The following is a 16,829-nucleotide window of genomic DNA, read 5'->3' on the forward strand; positions in this document are numbered from 1 at the left end:
TATTACTGTCTGCTGGCATCCAGGGGTCAAGAAATCAGCTGTCAGAATAACTGTTACTTTGTAGATAATCTGTTTTCTTTGCCACTCTGTGTACAAACACTTCTCCTATTTCTCTCTGTCTAGAACTCTAGAGAAGTGTTCTACCTTTTCACTGTCCGCACTGATTCTCACTCTACTTTTCACGTTTTGCCTCTGATCTGCAGTCTGGGTTATTTCTTCAGTTTTATCTTCCGGTTCACGAGTTACCCCACATTTGTGTCTAATTTGCTATGTAATTCATCAAGTGAGTTTCTAATTCTAATCATTAGTTTCTTTGTGTTCAGCAAGAAATGCACGAAACAAAGAAGTATGTGTCTTTTCCAAATGTGCCTGGTTAATCATGATAGTCTCTGATGCCTTTACCACACTTTGTATCCTTTAGGTGTTGAGCATATCAAATATATTTATTTTGTATTCTGTATCTGATTGTTCCAGTATCCACACCTTTGTTGGTCAGGTTCTTCAGTTTTATATTTCTGTCACTTTCACTCATGATAGTTTGTTTTCTCCTATAGTTGCAACTTTTTTGTGTGATCTCAGGCTTTTTGGAATTTTATTTGCATGATTTTGTTTTTGAAGTTTGGCTTTTTAAAGTGCATTAATCTAGGGGCATCTGGGTGGCTCAGTCAGTTAAGCGTCCGACTTCAGCTCAGGTCATGATCTCTCAGTCGATGGGTTCGAGCCCCACGTCAGGCTCTGTGCTGACAGCTCAGAGCCTGGAGCCTGCTTCAGTTTCTGTGTCTCCCTCTCTCTCTGTCCCTCCCCTACTTCTCTGTCTCCCTCTCTCTCAAAAACAAATAAACATTTAAAAAAATTTTTAAGTAAATAAATGAAGTGCAGGGGCGCCTGGGTGGCTCAGTTGTTTAAGCGTCCGACTTCAGCCAGGTCACGATCTCGCGGTCCGTGAGTTCGAGCCCTGCGTCAGGCTCTGGGCTGATGGCTCAGAGCCTGGAGCCTGCTTCCAATTCTGTGTCTCCCTCTCTCTCTCTGCCCCTCCCCCGTTCATGCTCTGTCTCTCTCTGTCCCAAAAATAAATAAACGTTGAAAAAAAATTTTTTTTTAATAAATAAATAAAAATAAAAAAATAAATAAACGTTAAAAAAAATTAAAAAGTAATAATAAATGAAGTGCAGTACTCTATGGAAAATAGTTCTGCTTCAGCGAGGTTCATGGGTATGCTACCAGAGCATTCTGAGTATTTCAAATTAACTTCTTGGCTTGGGTTCTTTTTTTCAGGTAATCAGGTAGTATGCATTCTTTTCACAAAACCTTGGGTGTAAGGCTTGGTGGTTAGGAATTCTCAAACTTTGTCTCCCCAACCCGCCTCACCATAAGGCTGAGACCAGCACATAGCTTTATTAATTCTTTACCAATTCTCTCTTCTGGGAAGATTTTTTTCCCATCAGCTGAGGATATCACCCCTCCGGAGTCTAGGTTGTATGTGTGTAATGGGAAAATTTGATTCCACCTTCCACCCTGCTCCGGTCCAGGTTTTGTCCAGTCTATACTCTCGGGGCCTGTAAAGACCCAGCTCTGGGCACCCTGAGACAAAGAATATAGCCCCATAGCAAACCCCAGATTCCTCCCTCCTTTACCCAAGAGGATTTTCTCTTTCTTTTTTAAATTTCTTTAATGCTTATTTATTTTTGAGAGACAGAGTACGAGCAGAGGAGGGGAGACACAGAATCCAGAGAAGGTTCCAGGCTCTGAGCTGTCAGCACAGAGCCCGACACGGGGCTTGAACTCAAGAACCGCGAGATGACGACCTGAGCCAAAGTCAGATGCTCAACCGACTGAGCCGCCTGGGCACCCCCATTTATTTTTAACTTTTTAAAATTGCTCTTTCTTATTCCAGCCGTCAGGGATTTCCTGTATTCTCCCACCAGATCAGCCATGCATTAGGTAAAGATTTTTCTTCCATTATTTCATCCATCATTTTTAGGTGCATAGACCTGAGAAGAATTGCACTTATTATACAGCGAGCCATAGTGCTGAAAAGAATTTTGAAATTAGTTTTTACTAAGTAGAACTGTGTATTTCTCTGATCTATATGCCCCCGCAAACAATTTTACAGCATCACTTTAGAGACACGAGCTCCCGGACCTTAAGAAAGAAAATCTTGGAGCGTAGGGTTAGGGGGTGTTTGCTATGTATCACTGAGGATTAGGCCCACAGGTGAATCTGAGCTGACTGGACGATGTGTACTTAAGATACAAACCTACTTACTACATCTTGCAACTGCTGTCATCGACCACATCTTTATCAGGCCTGCACTCTCGGCCAGAGTCATCATTAAATCATCCCGGGGCCAAAGGAAGTTCTCAGTACCTGTGCTTATTCTTAGCCAGTAAACTTACTCTGTTTTATCCTAACAAAGTATTGACAAGTCACATGACACCCTCTGAGTTATAAAGGAGGCCTCCTTTGTGAATGGGATAGCTAGTTCACAGAAAGAAATTTGCTTCACTGCAAGGCCGTCATTAGGATGCACCCCACGTGCCCCACCGGCTTCTTGGGGCCTTATCCCTGGATGCTTATCGTGTTAGTGTCATTCCTTCGTCACTCAGCCGAAACATCGCGAGTGCCTACCAGGTGCCAGGCAGATCCTGGTCGTGGGAGGAAGATACCAACGTGATCCTGGCCCTGGACAAATTCGCTTTCTATTGGAAACAACAGAAACGTACATGCGAATTACAGTAAAAACCACTAAATGCTGCAAGTTAGGTACAAACATAGTTATTTACCTCAGAATACGTCATTCTTTTTTGAGATGTTATTGAAATATAACGTTATATTAGTTTCAGGTGCACAGCATAATGATTTGATATATAGACAGAGAAATGATTACCACGAGTTTAGTTACCATCCATCACCATCCGTAGACAATTCTTTTTCTTCTCCTAAGAGCCTTTAAGATCCGCTCTCTTAGCAAGTTTCAAATATATAATACAGTATTGTTAACTATAGTCATCATGCTGGACATGACATCCCCAGGATTCATTTATTTGATAACTGAAAGTTTGTCCCTTGTGACCCCCTTGACTTACCTCTCTCCCGAACCCCGCCCCTGGCCACTGTCAGTCCATTCCCTGTAGCCGCGAGTTCAAGTTCAGGTTCCACATACAAGTGACATCACATGGTATTTGTCTTTCTCTTGGACTTATTTCACTGAGCATAATGCCTCCAAGGTGTATCTGTGTGGTCACAAGTGGCGGCACACTGTCTAACCACAGCCGCTGCACGAGTTTACATCCCCACCAACGGTGCCCAAGGCTCCCTTTTCTCCACATCCTCGCCAACACTTGGGATCTCTTATCTGTTTGCAATAGCCATTCTACCAAGTGTGAGGTAAATAGCTCACAGTGGCTTTGATTTGTATTTTCCTGGTGAGTCGTGATGTGGAGCACCTTTTTACCATGCCTTCTTTGGAAAAATGTCTGTTCTGATCCTCTGCCCATTTTTTTTTTCTCAGATTTCTTGGGTTTTTTTGCTATTGAATTCTAGAAGCCTTATATACAGTTTGGATATTAACCTCTTATCAGATATCTGATCTGCAAATATTTTACCCCATTTCATTCCGCTGAACGTTTCCTTTGCTGTGCAGAAGCCTTTTAGTTTGACAGAGTCCCCCTTGTTTATTTTTGCTTTTGTTGCCTTTACTTTTGGTGTCTTTATTAAGACTGAAACACTTTAACATTTCGAAAGTATCTTGAATGTGACAGTGAATGGCTGGACGTTGGATTCGAACGTGGGACGGAGGGTTCTACTCCCCAGACGTGGCGTCTTAGATCCAAGTGCCTCCCTGCACCGGGGCCATAAGAGGATGACTACCTACTAGCTCTTGCCTTCATGCTCACCACCTAGAAAACCTGCCACCTGCCACGCATGATGGTGCTGGGCAGAGTTTGATGCTCAAAGCACAGTGTCATGGGCGAGGAACTTGTGTGTGAGCACCGCTGGTTTGAGTTCCCATCTTTCAGGTTTTCCAAATTTTTGCATTTGAGAGGCACTGATGCTGCTGCATAAGTGTAAGCATCCTGAACTTGGCACCTGACCTTTGTCACTCAGAGGGCTCATCTGTGAGTTTGTTAACTTATTAGACACCGCACCGTTTCCTCTAGGTTATTATGACAAGCAACTGAAATGATGGGAGTCAACGTGTAAAAACGAGTGTTATGAATTTGTTGAGTATTATCATTATCATTATTATTAGAGTAATATCAGAGTGTTAGAGCATGTTTTGGTATTTGATTTCTTACCTACTTTATATTTAAAGTTAGTAAGGAGTTAATTTTCATAGTTTCTTCATGTAAATTAGCTCTGGGAATATATTAAAATAATTATGACAAGTTAACCAAATGACTTGAATGCTGACAAAAAAATTTGCTTAGATGCTATAGAAGCCAAAATGGAGGGATTCTATTTGGATTAACATGTTGAAATATTTTAGATATAGACCGTGTCTTGTACTGAATATACACGTGTCTTGTACTGAATCCAAAAATGTACCAATCCACGGGGTGCCTGGGTGGCTCCGTTGGTTAAGCGTCCAATTCTTGGTTTCAGCTCTGGTCACGATCTCGTGGTTCGTGAGATCGAGCCCCAAGTTGGGCTCTATGCTAACAACACGGAGCCTGCTTGGGATTCTCTGTCTCCCTCTCTCTCTCCCCCTCCCCTGCTCTCTCTTTCTCTCTCTCTCAAAATAAATAAATAAACACTTTTTAAAACGTACCAATTCTTTTTCTGCACACGTCATCCAATATCGAAGTAAGCGGGAAAGACAGCAGCGTCTGAGTGATTAGACAGGAGCAGAATGAATGTCTGCAGTGGTTGCATGAAACGCCCCCTCCTCCTGTGCTGAGGGTCGGGGATGACTCAGTCCTCTGCGTGAACAGCGTTTGCAAACATTTCTGAGCGCTCGCCGTGCGATAGACCCCGAGGTAATTCATAGCATCACCTCACGACACGTGTCAGATACTAGTCCCACGCCTTCAAAGAAACACACTCCGTGCTTGAGACCCCCAAAGGCACTAGGCATTTTTTTACTTCCATCTAAGAGATGAGACCTTTCAGAGAGGTGAAGGGGCGTCTCAGAGTCACCCACCCGGCTGCGGCTGGGACGGGAGCCCGGGCAGATGTCCCCTGAGCCCAGAGTCCTCACATGGGCTGTTCCCGGCTCTCTCTGCATCCCCAGCCACGTCAACTTTGTTTCCTGCTTCTGGCTCCTGAAGACAGAAGACCATTCCCCAGGTGCAAGAATGAAGGGTAACAAGATGAAGAACATTTAAATGTCCCACTCTCCAGCTTTGGGCAACCGTGTAACTCCCTTGATCCTCGATGGAGAATAAAAGCAAGGACACTCTCCTGACAAAGCACCGAACAAAGAAGTGTCTGTAGAGCACTGATCACCCTGCCTGCACATTGGACACCTGATAGATGTTATTTATGACAATTATTCAAAACAACAAAAGAGAGGATCTCGCACTGTAAAATCAAGCCGTGTTTTCTTAGCTTGCAAGCGAAGGGCCCATGCCAAGAGAAGTATATCCCATCCATGTCAAACCTTGTCCACCACTTGCCAAGTGACTTTGTGTTTGTGCTGCCTGAAGACACTTCTGTCTCGAAGAAGTTCCCATATCGGTGTTTCAAGGAACCTCAACCCTGACATAAAGATCCGAATTTCAACTCTTTTTGTCTTTATTCGCAGGCCTACAGAGTTGACGAGAAGGCCGCGGAACAAGCTCGGTGGGAAGAGGCCTCTAAAGAAACAATCAAGAAAACCACCAAGCCCTGTCCCCGTTGCCATGTGCCAGTTGAAAAAAATGGTGAGTCTGGGCTACGGAAAAAGTGAGGATTTGGTGAGCTTCTTGGAGAACATGAGCTGCGTGGTTATAACAGCCAGGAATTCTGGGAGGACGTGTAACTGAATAATAGTTCAGCACTCAGGGAATTGGGAACCGTCGGCCAGAGTGCAAATCTCTCCGCTGTCCCACATCAAGTCTCTTAACTGCCTAAGCCCACGGTCCTCCTCTGTCAAATAGAGATGAAAATAGAAGGTGTCCCCCAATAGTAGAAGCATGAGACGTCATGCAGGGCAGATACTCGGCCAAGTACCTGGCATAGAGAAAGCACTCCATAAACCCTAATTACCCTTATTATTATTTATTATTAATAATATTAGGCACTTTGTATCTGGTAAGTTGTCTACTATATATATATATATATATATATATATATATATATATAACCTTGGACTGTGAGTAACTTGTTCTGCTAGTGTTCCACAAGATGAGCAAATATTTCTAATAAAGTTTAGCTTGATAGATGAGCGATATCTTTTGCAATACGAGTCGTACGTGATGCCGAATGTCACATGATCACAACTGAGCCAATGGTTCTTAAAATTCACTTTGATACACAAGTGCTTTGAATTAAAAGTATGTTTCGGAGTGAATTATGCTTGCAAACCAAGGTTTTACTATATATATATATTTTTTAAATATATATATATATATATATATATATATATATATATATATATATATATTTCCTAGTCCAGTATTTCTCACTGTATCCCCCATAATATTCTGGTGTCTAGAGACACTCAGTGGGTAAAGGAGGAATGTCCCCATGCCAAATACATTTGCCAGGTCATTCCTACTAGAGCCCCCTCTTGGATAATACCAACAACACAATTAACTTGTATTGAGCATTTGTTCTATGCTTGTTCTAGGTTCCTTACAATTATCACATCATTTAGCCCTCACAGGACTCGCATAAGGAAGCTATTCTTATTATACCCGCTCACAATATACATTGGCAATCCAGACTTCCTTCTGTAAAAGAAATCTGTTTAATTTTGTTTAATGGACAGGTTCCCACTTCTTTTGGCCATGATATTCTTTTTTTCCTCCTCACACCCACTTGTGTACCTTTCAATGGCAGCACACACTCTGGGCTCTGATGTCCCCATCCCTGCTGTGGGACATTTAGTCCTTGACGTTACTACGACACTTGCCCCCTTTAGTAGAGTATCCTTCGCGTGAATCTGTTTCTCAATAGAGGTATTCCTTTGGCCTTCTACCAACTCCTCTCTAAATTTTGAGAACGTGAACTGAAACTTTGGGGATGCCGCTGGATTAGCTGACATTAACTGCAGGCGGTCTTTTAGGAGCCCACAGTTGTACCCTGGTTTGCGTGAGTCAACAGGCTTAGAATCACAGGGGCCACACTCGAACGGTTCTCTCCCTGATGATGCTCCAAACCCAAGGCATCAACTCCCAAGAGGGGCTGCTCTTCCTTCCTTACACACCCCGTCACACCCGTGCCTCCTCATAAATGCTGGAGGCCACCGTGCCTACAGGGACACCGGGGAGAGCTGGCAGACGGAAGGACCGCCCTTCCTGATCCCGTCCTAATGGACAAGTGACCCCTGTCATACGTTGTAAGACACGGAGGGAGGCCCGCTCAGCTCCGCGATGCTGTGTCTACACTTGCAGCTGCGGTGTTATTCTCCTCTTGAGTGTGCCCTGCTCCCACGATCGCATGGCCGTCCTGTTGCCTGCCGGCCATCATTGCACAACCCGCCTCTGCTCTGCGGCATTCAGTCTATATTCAGAGTTGTACTTTGGGCCACCCCGTTCACGGTCAGTCTGATACCCTGCAGCAGCCAGTGGGGTACCTGCCGCCGTCAGTCCTGGATGTGCCGGCCAGCTTAAAGCCATCATGGCCCGGTGCCGGAGCCCGTCCTAAGTGTCAGACACCTCTGCGTGGGTGAGGTAGGGGCGGCAGCCCTGCCCGATGAGAAGTAAAACGAAGCACCAGGTACACTTTTCCCACACTCTCCCCACTAAGCATGAGCGGCACCTGCCCGGCAGGCCTCTAACGGCTGGCCTGCCGTGGCGTGAAGCCGGGCAGTCTGGAGGTGCGCCCCCCCGCCTCTCTTTCCTCGATCATGCCCTTTAGGAGGTCTTTATTCTTGCAAAGGGGAGAGTGCGAGCACATCCCAGAGCGGCAGGAACGGGGCTCAGTTCAGGCCAGGTCCCCGGCGGAGTCAGTGGTCTCCTGGCAACAAATAGATCCGCGTGCGCCGTGAGCCGCTGTTCTCCTCCGTGCGCTGGGTTGTGCCCTGGGTTGACACTCCAGTGCGCACAGAGGACGTCAGCAGAGCCAGGGGCAAGACCTCTTCCGGTCCTCACCGCTGGAGCAGTGATGCAGTGTAGACAACCTGAGGTCAGAGGAGACGCAGAGACCCTTCACCAACGCTCACTTCACGATGCAAGTTCAGTAGCGAGACACCGTTCTGTTATCACCAAAGGTCAGGAGCCTTGTCTGTCTGTCCCCCAGGCCCAGAAGAGTCCTGACAGATATCTGTTGAATTAACAAGTAGCTAGTAAATACATGAACAGATATTTTATATAAAATATGAGAGAGAGAGCAAGCTAGCAGAGCACAAAAGCCTGAGGGCTAAGAGTTGTCTTCCCGGAGGGGCGCATGGGGGCTCAGTGGGTTAAGCATCCGGCTTCCGCTCAGGTCGTGATCTCACGGTTTCTGAGTTCAAGCCCCGCATGGGGCTCACTGCCATCAGCACGAAGCCTGCTTTGGATCCTCTGTCCCCCTCTGTCTCTGCCTCTGTCTCTCTCTCTCTCTTTCAAAAATAAAATAAAAATTATTTATTTATTTTATTTTTATTTTTTTAACATTTATTTATTTTTGAGACAGAGAGAGAGCATGAACAGGGGAGGGTCAGAGAAAGAGGGAGACACAGAATCTGAAACAGGCTCCAGGCTCTGAGCTGTCAGCACAGAGCCCGACGCAGGGCTCGAACCCACGGACCACAAGATCATGACCTGAGCCCAAGTTGGACGCTTAACGGACTGAGCCACCAAGGCGCCCCTAAAAATTATTTTAAAAAAGGTTCCCCAATCCACCATTTCTTTGAAATAGCGTGACTTAGTATAAATGGAAAGCACTGATTTTTCACCTATAGATTTTTAACCTATGAACAGAAAAGTTGAGACTTTAAACTTATTAATGATAGTCTCCACTGATTTCAAGCATGCAGCAGAGATACATGTGAGCTCTATGGGCCAGAAAAGCTCGTTTCATGATCTCGTCCTCAAAGTAAATTCATGATCTATTTCATGGTCATCTGAATCCCAGAAAGTCGTTCTTTGTGCAGCAAAGCCGTAATGAAAATGAGGCTCATTTCCATCTTAAACATAGGCTAAGCCTGCACTTCCTCCTGCAGCCTTCCACCCCGGAAAGTGGCTTCCTTCATTTCTGCCTCAAACAGATGAGATTCCAGTCCCATTCTCTGATCAAAAAGTGCCAGGATGTTCAAGAACTTCTCCTCTGTCATTAAACCTAATGAAAGAGTGGCTGGCCCCAGCCACGGGGCTGACGGGGCATAGGCTGGGCGTTTCATGGTTTGAGCATCAGTCGGTGGATAGAATTCTCTATGAGGGAAGCCATGTTTTTTTCATTCAAATGCCCTCAAAGTCACGTGAAGTTGTCAGCTTCTTGCTCACATTTACTTTTAAGTTGGCAAAGCTTTGGGACACCTGGGTGGCTCAGTTGGTTAGGCATCCAACTCCTGGTTTCAGCTCAGGTCATGATCTCACCATTTGTCAGATGGAGCCCCAAGTCAGGCTCTAGGCTGATAGCTCCGAACCTGTTTCAGATTCTCCCTCTCCCTCTCTCTCTGCCCCTGCCCCACTCTGGTATGCTTGTGCTCTCTGTCTCTCAAAAGAAATAAATACACTTTTAAAGAGAAGCTATGACCCAGCAATCGCACTGCTAGGAATCTACCGAAGGGACACAGGAGTGCTGATGCATAGGGGCACCTGTACCCCGGTGTTTATAGCAGCACTTTCAACAGTAGCCAAATTATGGAAAGAGCCTAACTGTCCATCAACTGATAAATGGATAAAGGTGTGGTTTATATATACAATGGAATATTACCTGGCAATGAGAAAGAATGAAATCCTGCCATTTGCAGCAACATGGATGGAACTGGAGGGTATTATGCTAAGTGAAATAAGTCAGTCAGAGAAAGACAGATACCATGTTTTCATGCATATGTGGATCTTGAGAAACTTAACAGAAGACCGTGGGGGAGGGGAGGGGAAAATAGTTACAAACAGAGAGGGAGGGAGGCAAACCATGAGACTCTTAAATACAGAGAACTAAGGGAAGATGGGGTTGGGGGAGAGGGGAAAGTGGGTGATGGGCAGGGAGGAGGGCACTTGTTGGGATGAGCACTGGGTGTTGTATGGAAACCAATTTGACAATAAATATATTCTAAAAAATAAAAAAATAGACATTACAACATGATTTTTTAAAATAATAAAAATAAATAAATACAAAAAAAAAAAGAAGTTGGCAGAGTTTTTAGAATTAGAGTCCCTGATTCTTCTCCATATTATGAGATCTAGCATACTGCCTTGCATATATTAAGCACCAAGGTGGAAAAGAAAGTTAATAACATGAATATTCTTTCTTCCTACTTCCTTTCTTCTTATTCTACAGAGCCATTATGTTTCTAGTTGCTGTAACGAAATCTCATTTGTAATGTTAGTATTCCATACCCGTGAAAATTTGGTATAGTAGGAAAACATTATATTATTTATGTCATAAATGTACAGTCATTAAATCTGTGTGGAAGATTACACAGTCCTGCCAATGTGTAATCCTAAATGAGAAATATTAAGACGAAAGTAACATAGGTGAGTTTTTCCCCTGATTTTCTGCATATTTATAATTTTTTTTAAATTTTTTTTCAATATATGAAATTTATTGTCAAACTGGTTTCCATACAACACCCAGTGCTCATCCCAAAAGGTGCCCTCCTCCATACCCATCACCCACCCTCCCCTCCCTCCCACCCCTAAATGATCTTTAAAACAAACCAAAAGGAAGTTGGAAAAGTATGGGATTTTAAATGCCCTTAAATTATCCTAAAACAAATTCCTTCAGTTACATATTCATAAATATTTTAAATCGGTGGAAGTTCTTATGCCAGGTTTCTAATAATAAAAATGAGACAGTACTGAAGCAATTACCTAGAAAATTTGGCAAGAAAAAAAATGACTTAACAAGATAATTGGTAAAATTGAATAATAGAGCACATCCAATGTTATATCGAGTTCAAGCAAAGAACTGCTTTTGCCTGAATTATCTAGGAAATTCGATCAGAAGCCATTCTCTACATGTAACTTCACACGAGTAACTCCCTCTGCACTCCACCGCAGACTTGATGTCTGAGCCCCAGAAGCAAATAAGAAATGAATTTAACAAGTGTGGGAAGGGGCGGAATCCCAAAGTGAATCCCCGAATAAGGGACCTTTCATCTCGTGCGGCAAAGGCCCTGTTCCGTGAAAGAACAACAGATCCTGGTTAAATCTCAGACTTTGCCGTTTAAAAGTCCTTGGCCTTCAGAAAATTCTAGAACAGGGTAACACTGCTGTCTCACAAAGTGCTTTTGAGGAGTGAATGAGGTAGTACATGCAGCGCCCCCACTTCTCCCCGTCTGCTCACCCTAAATAAAAGTTTGAATCGCATTAAGGGCTGCGTTCCCTATGAGATACTTTCAATACTGCTGTCCCAACTCCTGTTTCAAGCCAAGTTATATTATATATTCCATATTAAGTTGCTAAGTATATTAACATCTATTTAAAACATCAACCTTGATATATATTTCAGTAAGGAATTGACCCCGTTTGTGAAACACAAGGCATTTGTCTCTAAGTCCCATTTCAGGAGAAGTAAATAAAGTCAGATTTATAAATAAAATTAGTCCTAGATGATGTTTCACCCTCACTCCTTTTTTTTTTTTTTTTTTTTTTAATTTTGGGGGCGGGAGGGGCAGAGAGAGAGGGAGACACAGAATCCGAAGCAGGCTCCAGGCTCTGAGCTGTCAGCACAGAGCTGGACGCGGAGCTCGACCCCACGGACCGTGTGATCATGACCTGAGCCGAAGTAGGAACCCTTAACCCACTGAACCACCCAGGCGCCCCTCATCTTCACTCCTTTCTTGATGAAGGTCATTAACTGCACAACTTCCAGGGAGCTTTCCAACGGGTTTGCCTCAGTCCACATTCTGCCCTTGGATTGCTTGAGACATTCCCTTAGAAACCCTTTTCTTTTCTTTTTTTTTTTCTTTTTTTTTTTTTTTAAGTTTATTTATTTACAGGGCGCCTGAGTGGCTCAGTCGGTTAAGTGGCAGACTTCAGCTCAGGTCATGATCTCGGGGTTGGTGAGGTCCAGCCCCACCGTCAGCTCGGAGCCTGGAGCCTGCTTTGGATTCAGTGACTCCCTCTCTCTCTCTGCCTCTCCCCTGCTTGTGCTCTCTCTCTCTCTCTCTCTCTCTCTCAAAATAAATAAACATTTTTAAAAATTGTAAGTTTATTTATTTTTGAGAGAGAGAGAGTGAGAAGGGGAGGGGCAGGGAGAGGGGGGAGAGAGAATCCCAAGCAGGCTGTGCGCGGACAGCGCCCATGTGGGGCTCGAACCCACCAACCGCGAGATCATGACCTGAGCCGAAACCAAGAGTGGGACGCTTAACCAACTGAGCCACCCAGGTGAGCCAAAAGGCATTTCTAGACCGGGGTGCCGGTGCGGGAAGTGGTGTCATCCAGGCGTTCACCTGTGTCCTTTGCCCGCCCGCAGGAGGATGCATGCACATGAAGTGCCCGCAGCCCCAGTGCCGTCTGGAGTGGTGCTGGGCCTGCAGCTGCGAGTGGAACCGCGCCTGCATGGGGGACCACTGGTTCGACGTGTAGCTGCAGCCCTGCGCGCGCCCCCTGCCGGCCGGCTCGGAAAGGCGCGCGAGTCCCGCCATGCCCTGGTCTTCTGTCTCCAAATGCTCGCTCTCTCTCTCTCTCCCTCTCTCCCTCTCTCACACGCACACGCAGCCCTCAAGGTCCTTCCAAAACTACAAAAACAAAGTCAGAGGAGAAGCTCCTCGCATCTCTTGCTTTGTGCCCATGAAAAAGAGCGAGAAGTATTCTCAGGCCTCAGCAATACGCACAACCCAGAGCAGAGGTGAAAGTGCGGTTCCGCTTTTTTGTGTGGATGGCCATTCCCGCGTCATTTCGAGTCAGGCTAGACACGTACATAGAGATTCCTCAGGTTTTTTTCATTTCTCGCATTTTACCTTCAGCAACGACTGGGTGAGTTCTCTGTAAGACTGACCGCGACGGATTCTGAGCACTGTACTCACTTTAAGAGCAATGTTCTCATTTAAGGTTTCAGAGAGCATCTGTTCCCGAAGAACCACAGGCAATAGTCAAGACTGCCTTTATCCCCAAGAATCCTACTATATATATATAACATTGACGGAACATCAACTAATCGGCTTGTCAACTAGTGAGAAATTATGAAAGCTGATTTGAATGTTGAATGATTAAATTCCAGGAGAGAAATCAAAACTCCATGTACTTTCATTCTATTTCATTATTCGCGACTTTAGAAAGAACTTGTTTTTTCTGAAAATAATTACAAAGTCTATAATTCGGCCTCAGACATTCATTTTGCGGCTTGGAGAACAAGCTAGCACCTTTGGCTTCGCTGTAAATTTAATGGATAAGGGGCCCAGAGGGGAGACATTTTTATAAATGGCTTTATAATGGTTCTCAATGGTAACAAAAGTGCAGAGTGTTAAAGCAGGATCTTTAAAGAAGGAGCATTTCCGGGGCTATGGAAATGAGGCCAAACCTGATTCTGCACCACAGGAGTTTAAGCTGTCTCTGCACCTGCTCCGTGCCCCCATCTGCACACCCCAGGGGCTCTGCCTACCCAGTGGGTTACTCCAGGGAGAGCCCTTTTCTCTAGGACAGTACAGTGACACCAGAAGGTTTCCTCACATTGACATGGATCGAAATGGAGCCTTCACCAAGTTTTTGTCTTTTTTTTTTTTTTTTGAGGCATCCACAACACATCAAAAAGAGATATGTTTCACTAAATGCAACAAACCTCGTTTCCTACAGCACACCCTACAGATGAAAACGTATAAGCACCGTCGTTTGTTCTCATTGTCTGTCTTCTCAGGGACAATCGTGACCACAGCATAATGAGTTTCACTAGCCCATGGGGTCCTCTTTGGATGTAGGGCACCTGGAAATGATCAAATCGGTAGCAAGGCTTCTCTTTGTAGACATAGCACCAGAAATCCTTGCTAGGGAGAGAGAGGGAATGACCTCAGAATATTTCCCAAGGACCTCCGTCCCTCTTTCCCTAACCATCCATCCAGGGGCAGTCCTGCCTGATCTCCCTCTTCTCTCAGAGGCTAGACCTGGGACAAGATGGGGTGTGGCAGCCACAGTGGCATTAATAGCCTCATTTGGCTTCGCTCTGTCAGAAAATCCAGCCTCCCCAACGTGACCCCAAAGCTTCCAGACTCCCATCAGGAAGCCCTTAAGATCACAGAGAGGTCCTGGAGAGCCATCATCTGTGAGTGTGAGAAAAAGGAGGGTCAGTAGGCGTGAGCCCACGTGTCCCGGTATCAGCGATCAGTCCAAAACCCACTCAGGGACTGACTGCACAGTACTGACAATCCCAGTAAGTAGCAGCTTCTTACAGTGACCCAACGTGACAAATCCGATGGCTCCCTCTGTCATGTGGAGCACCCAGTGTTTTATAGCCACTATAGTTTTGGGGTTCAGCGATACTGTCGTTTTTGCTTCCTCCCAAGCTTGCATGGTGTGTTGGATGTGTGAAGCCCGAACAAGGGTTGCTCGCATGGGTTCGGGCACCGTAGAAGTTTCTAGGTCTCTGCTCCTTTCCTGGTGGTGGTCTCTTTTATTTTTTCTCCCAGAGGAGGACACTGAAACAAGGTAAAGAAAAAACAGCGTCTGTAAATGAATATGAGTCACAAACCACTACAAATGAACGTGTTTGAGCATGAATGCTGTAACCAAATGTGAATGTATCAAAAAAGGAGAAATAGAATCTTTGCGGAAGAATATTTCTCTCTGAAATGTGTAAAGGAATATTTGACAACTGAATCTAAGGTTGTACTCAACTTATCAATAAAAGCATCAAAAAAGCTGTTGAGTCCCTCTCTGAAGATATATTTCCAATAAATGCTGAAGGCGTGGGAGGGAAGCACAGGACACCTCGCTCCGGGAGCCTCCCCCGTGGCCTGAAGGGATCGCCTGGTCAAGCAATGGCCATTTTTATGGCCATCAGTTAAAAATCTAACGGTTACTTTCCTGCCTTATCAGCAAACTTTTCTAACAAATGCCCAAAACAGAAGTTTGAGTCAGGAAAAACCACAAGGATTTTCTCTGTAGTGTCATTTCAGAAAAGCTCAGTGACCTTGCGTCGCTGTTGACGTGGGTGTGTTGACACCGCATTTCTTTAGAACTATTTCAGTGGCTGTGAGTTGACAATGAGTCTGTGTTTGAGCAATCTGGAATGGAACATTCTTGGAGAGCTCCTATACATATAGCAGGCAAGCCACACACCATGAGGGCCCATTGGTACCAAGCACCACAGGAAACGCTCTGAAGAAACACAAAGTTGTTTGGAAGGGTGGCCCTGGTGCCGACTCTCATCTCCGCCGCTAAATTAGAGAGCTGGTGTCGTGAGTGGAAATGAATAAGCACAGAGGTGGAGGGCTTATTTGAAAAGAAGCAGCAGATGTGGGGGAAAGCCAGCATCATTGTTTGGGTGGGGTACGGGCTCCCACCAGCACCCTTGCCTGGCCATGTCTTGTACCATGGAAAGTATCGATGTCAGTTTTTGGAAGAAAACCCTATTTCTTTTGCTTTAAGGATTGTTTTTTTAAGAGAGAGAGAGAGAGCACACATGCAAGCATGAGCCAGGGTGGGAGTGTGGGGGGAAGAGAGAGAGGGGGAGAATTTCAACAAGGCTCCATGCTCATGAGGAGCCCAGTGCAGGGCTCAATCCCATGATCTTGGGATCATGACCTGAGCCAAAATCAGGAGTAGGATGTTCAACCGACTGAGCTACCCAGGCACTCCAAGAAAACCCTATTTCAAAACAACATTGAACCTGCCTCCCACCCCCTCTGAGTAAACTGTCCAACCCCAAACGTTTAAGAATTTCCACTGTGGTTTGGATAATCACGCAAAAAATAAGGTGAGAAGTGTTATCTGGGAAGACATTTGGCACACAATGGGTGACACTGTCTGGATGGGCCCACAGTGTTCCCTGATCCCATCATCCGATGCGTAGACTGAGAGAATCAACTTTGTCAGCATCAAGAGGTAATTGGATGCCAGAAGACTGACGCTAATCCAACTTCTGAGAGAACAAAGTACAAAACCTAGAACGTCAATTTAAATCTACATTTACAATGAGAAGCTCACACCCTGGTCTTCACACGTGATTTTCCATCTGCCTAGAATTTTACAGCCCTCTTCACAACCCTCCCTCTCCGCTTTGGCTGACCAATCTCAGGTCTCCATTTAATCAGCTTTTCCGGAAACCCTTCTCTTACCATCCTGGCCTTCATTGAGGGTCTTTGCCGTATGTTCCCAGAGCTGTGCTTCTTCCCACATCACAGCAATACCAGAAAATTCTCCAACTCTCCAGATAGCACCTGGGTGTCCTACAAGTCAATTCTGACACTACCAGGAGTAGGTGTCAGACCCCACAGGTTAGAGCTCAATTCCACAAGACTACCCTCACTTGAGACGTGGTGCAAGTCCCAGGTTACCACCTGTAATTCTCATTGGCTATGAATCCGGGGTTCCCATGGTTGCCTCCTCAGGCTCAGTAACCTGCTAGAATGACTCACAAAACTCAGGAGAGTGCTTTACTTA

At 45.2% G+C, this 16,829-nt stretch overlaps 1 protein-coding gene across 2 annotated transcripts in view; it reads left to right on the forward strand.

The window, feature by feature from the left end:
- The window catches only part of PRKN (parkin RBR E3 ubiquitin protein ligase), a 1,360,680-nt gene extending 1,345,592 nt beyond the window's left edge, over positions 1–15,088 (forward strand). For both annotated transcript variants that reach the window (XM_040448602.1, XM_040448601.1), the window contains exons 11-12: positions 5,747–5,864; positions 12,709–15,088. In XM_040448602.1, coding sequence (XP_040304536.1) covers positions 5,747–5,864; positions 12,709–12,821 — 231 coding nt within the window. In that variant the 3' untranslated portion in view covers positions 12,822–15,088. The remainder of the gene's footprint in view (positions 1–5,746; positions 5,865–12,708) is intronic.
- Positions 15,089–16,829: the final 1,741 nt, after the last annotated feature.

This window comes from Herpailurus yagouaroundi, unplaced genomic scaffold (genome assembly GCF_014898765.1).
Source record: "Herpailurus yagouaroundi ecotype Mexico unplaced genomic scaffold, PumYag 198, whole genome shotgun sequence".
In the NCBI taxonomy this organism is placed as follows: domain Eukaryota; kingdom Metazoa; phylum Chordata; class Mammalia; order Carnivora; family Felidae; genus Herpailurus; species Herpailurus yagouaroundi.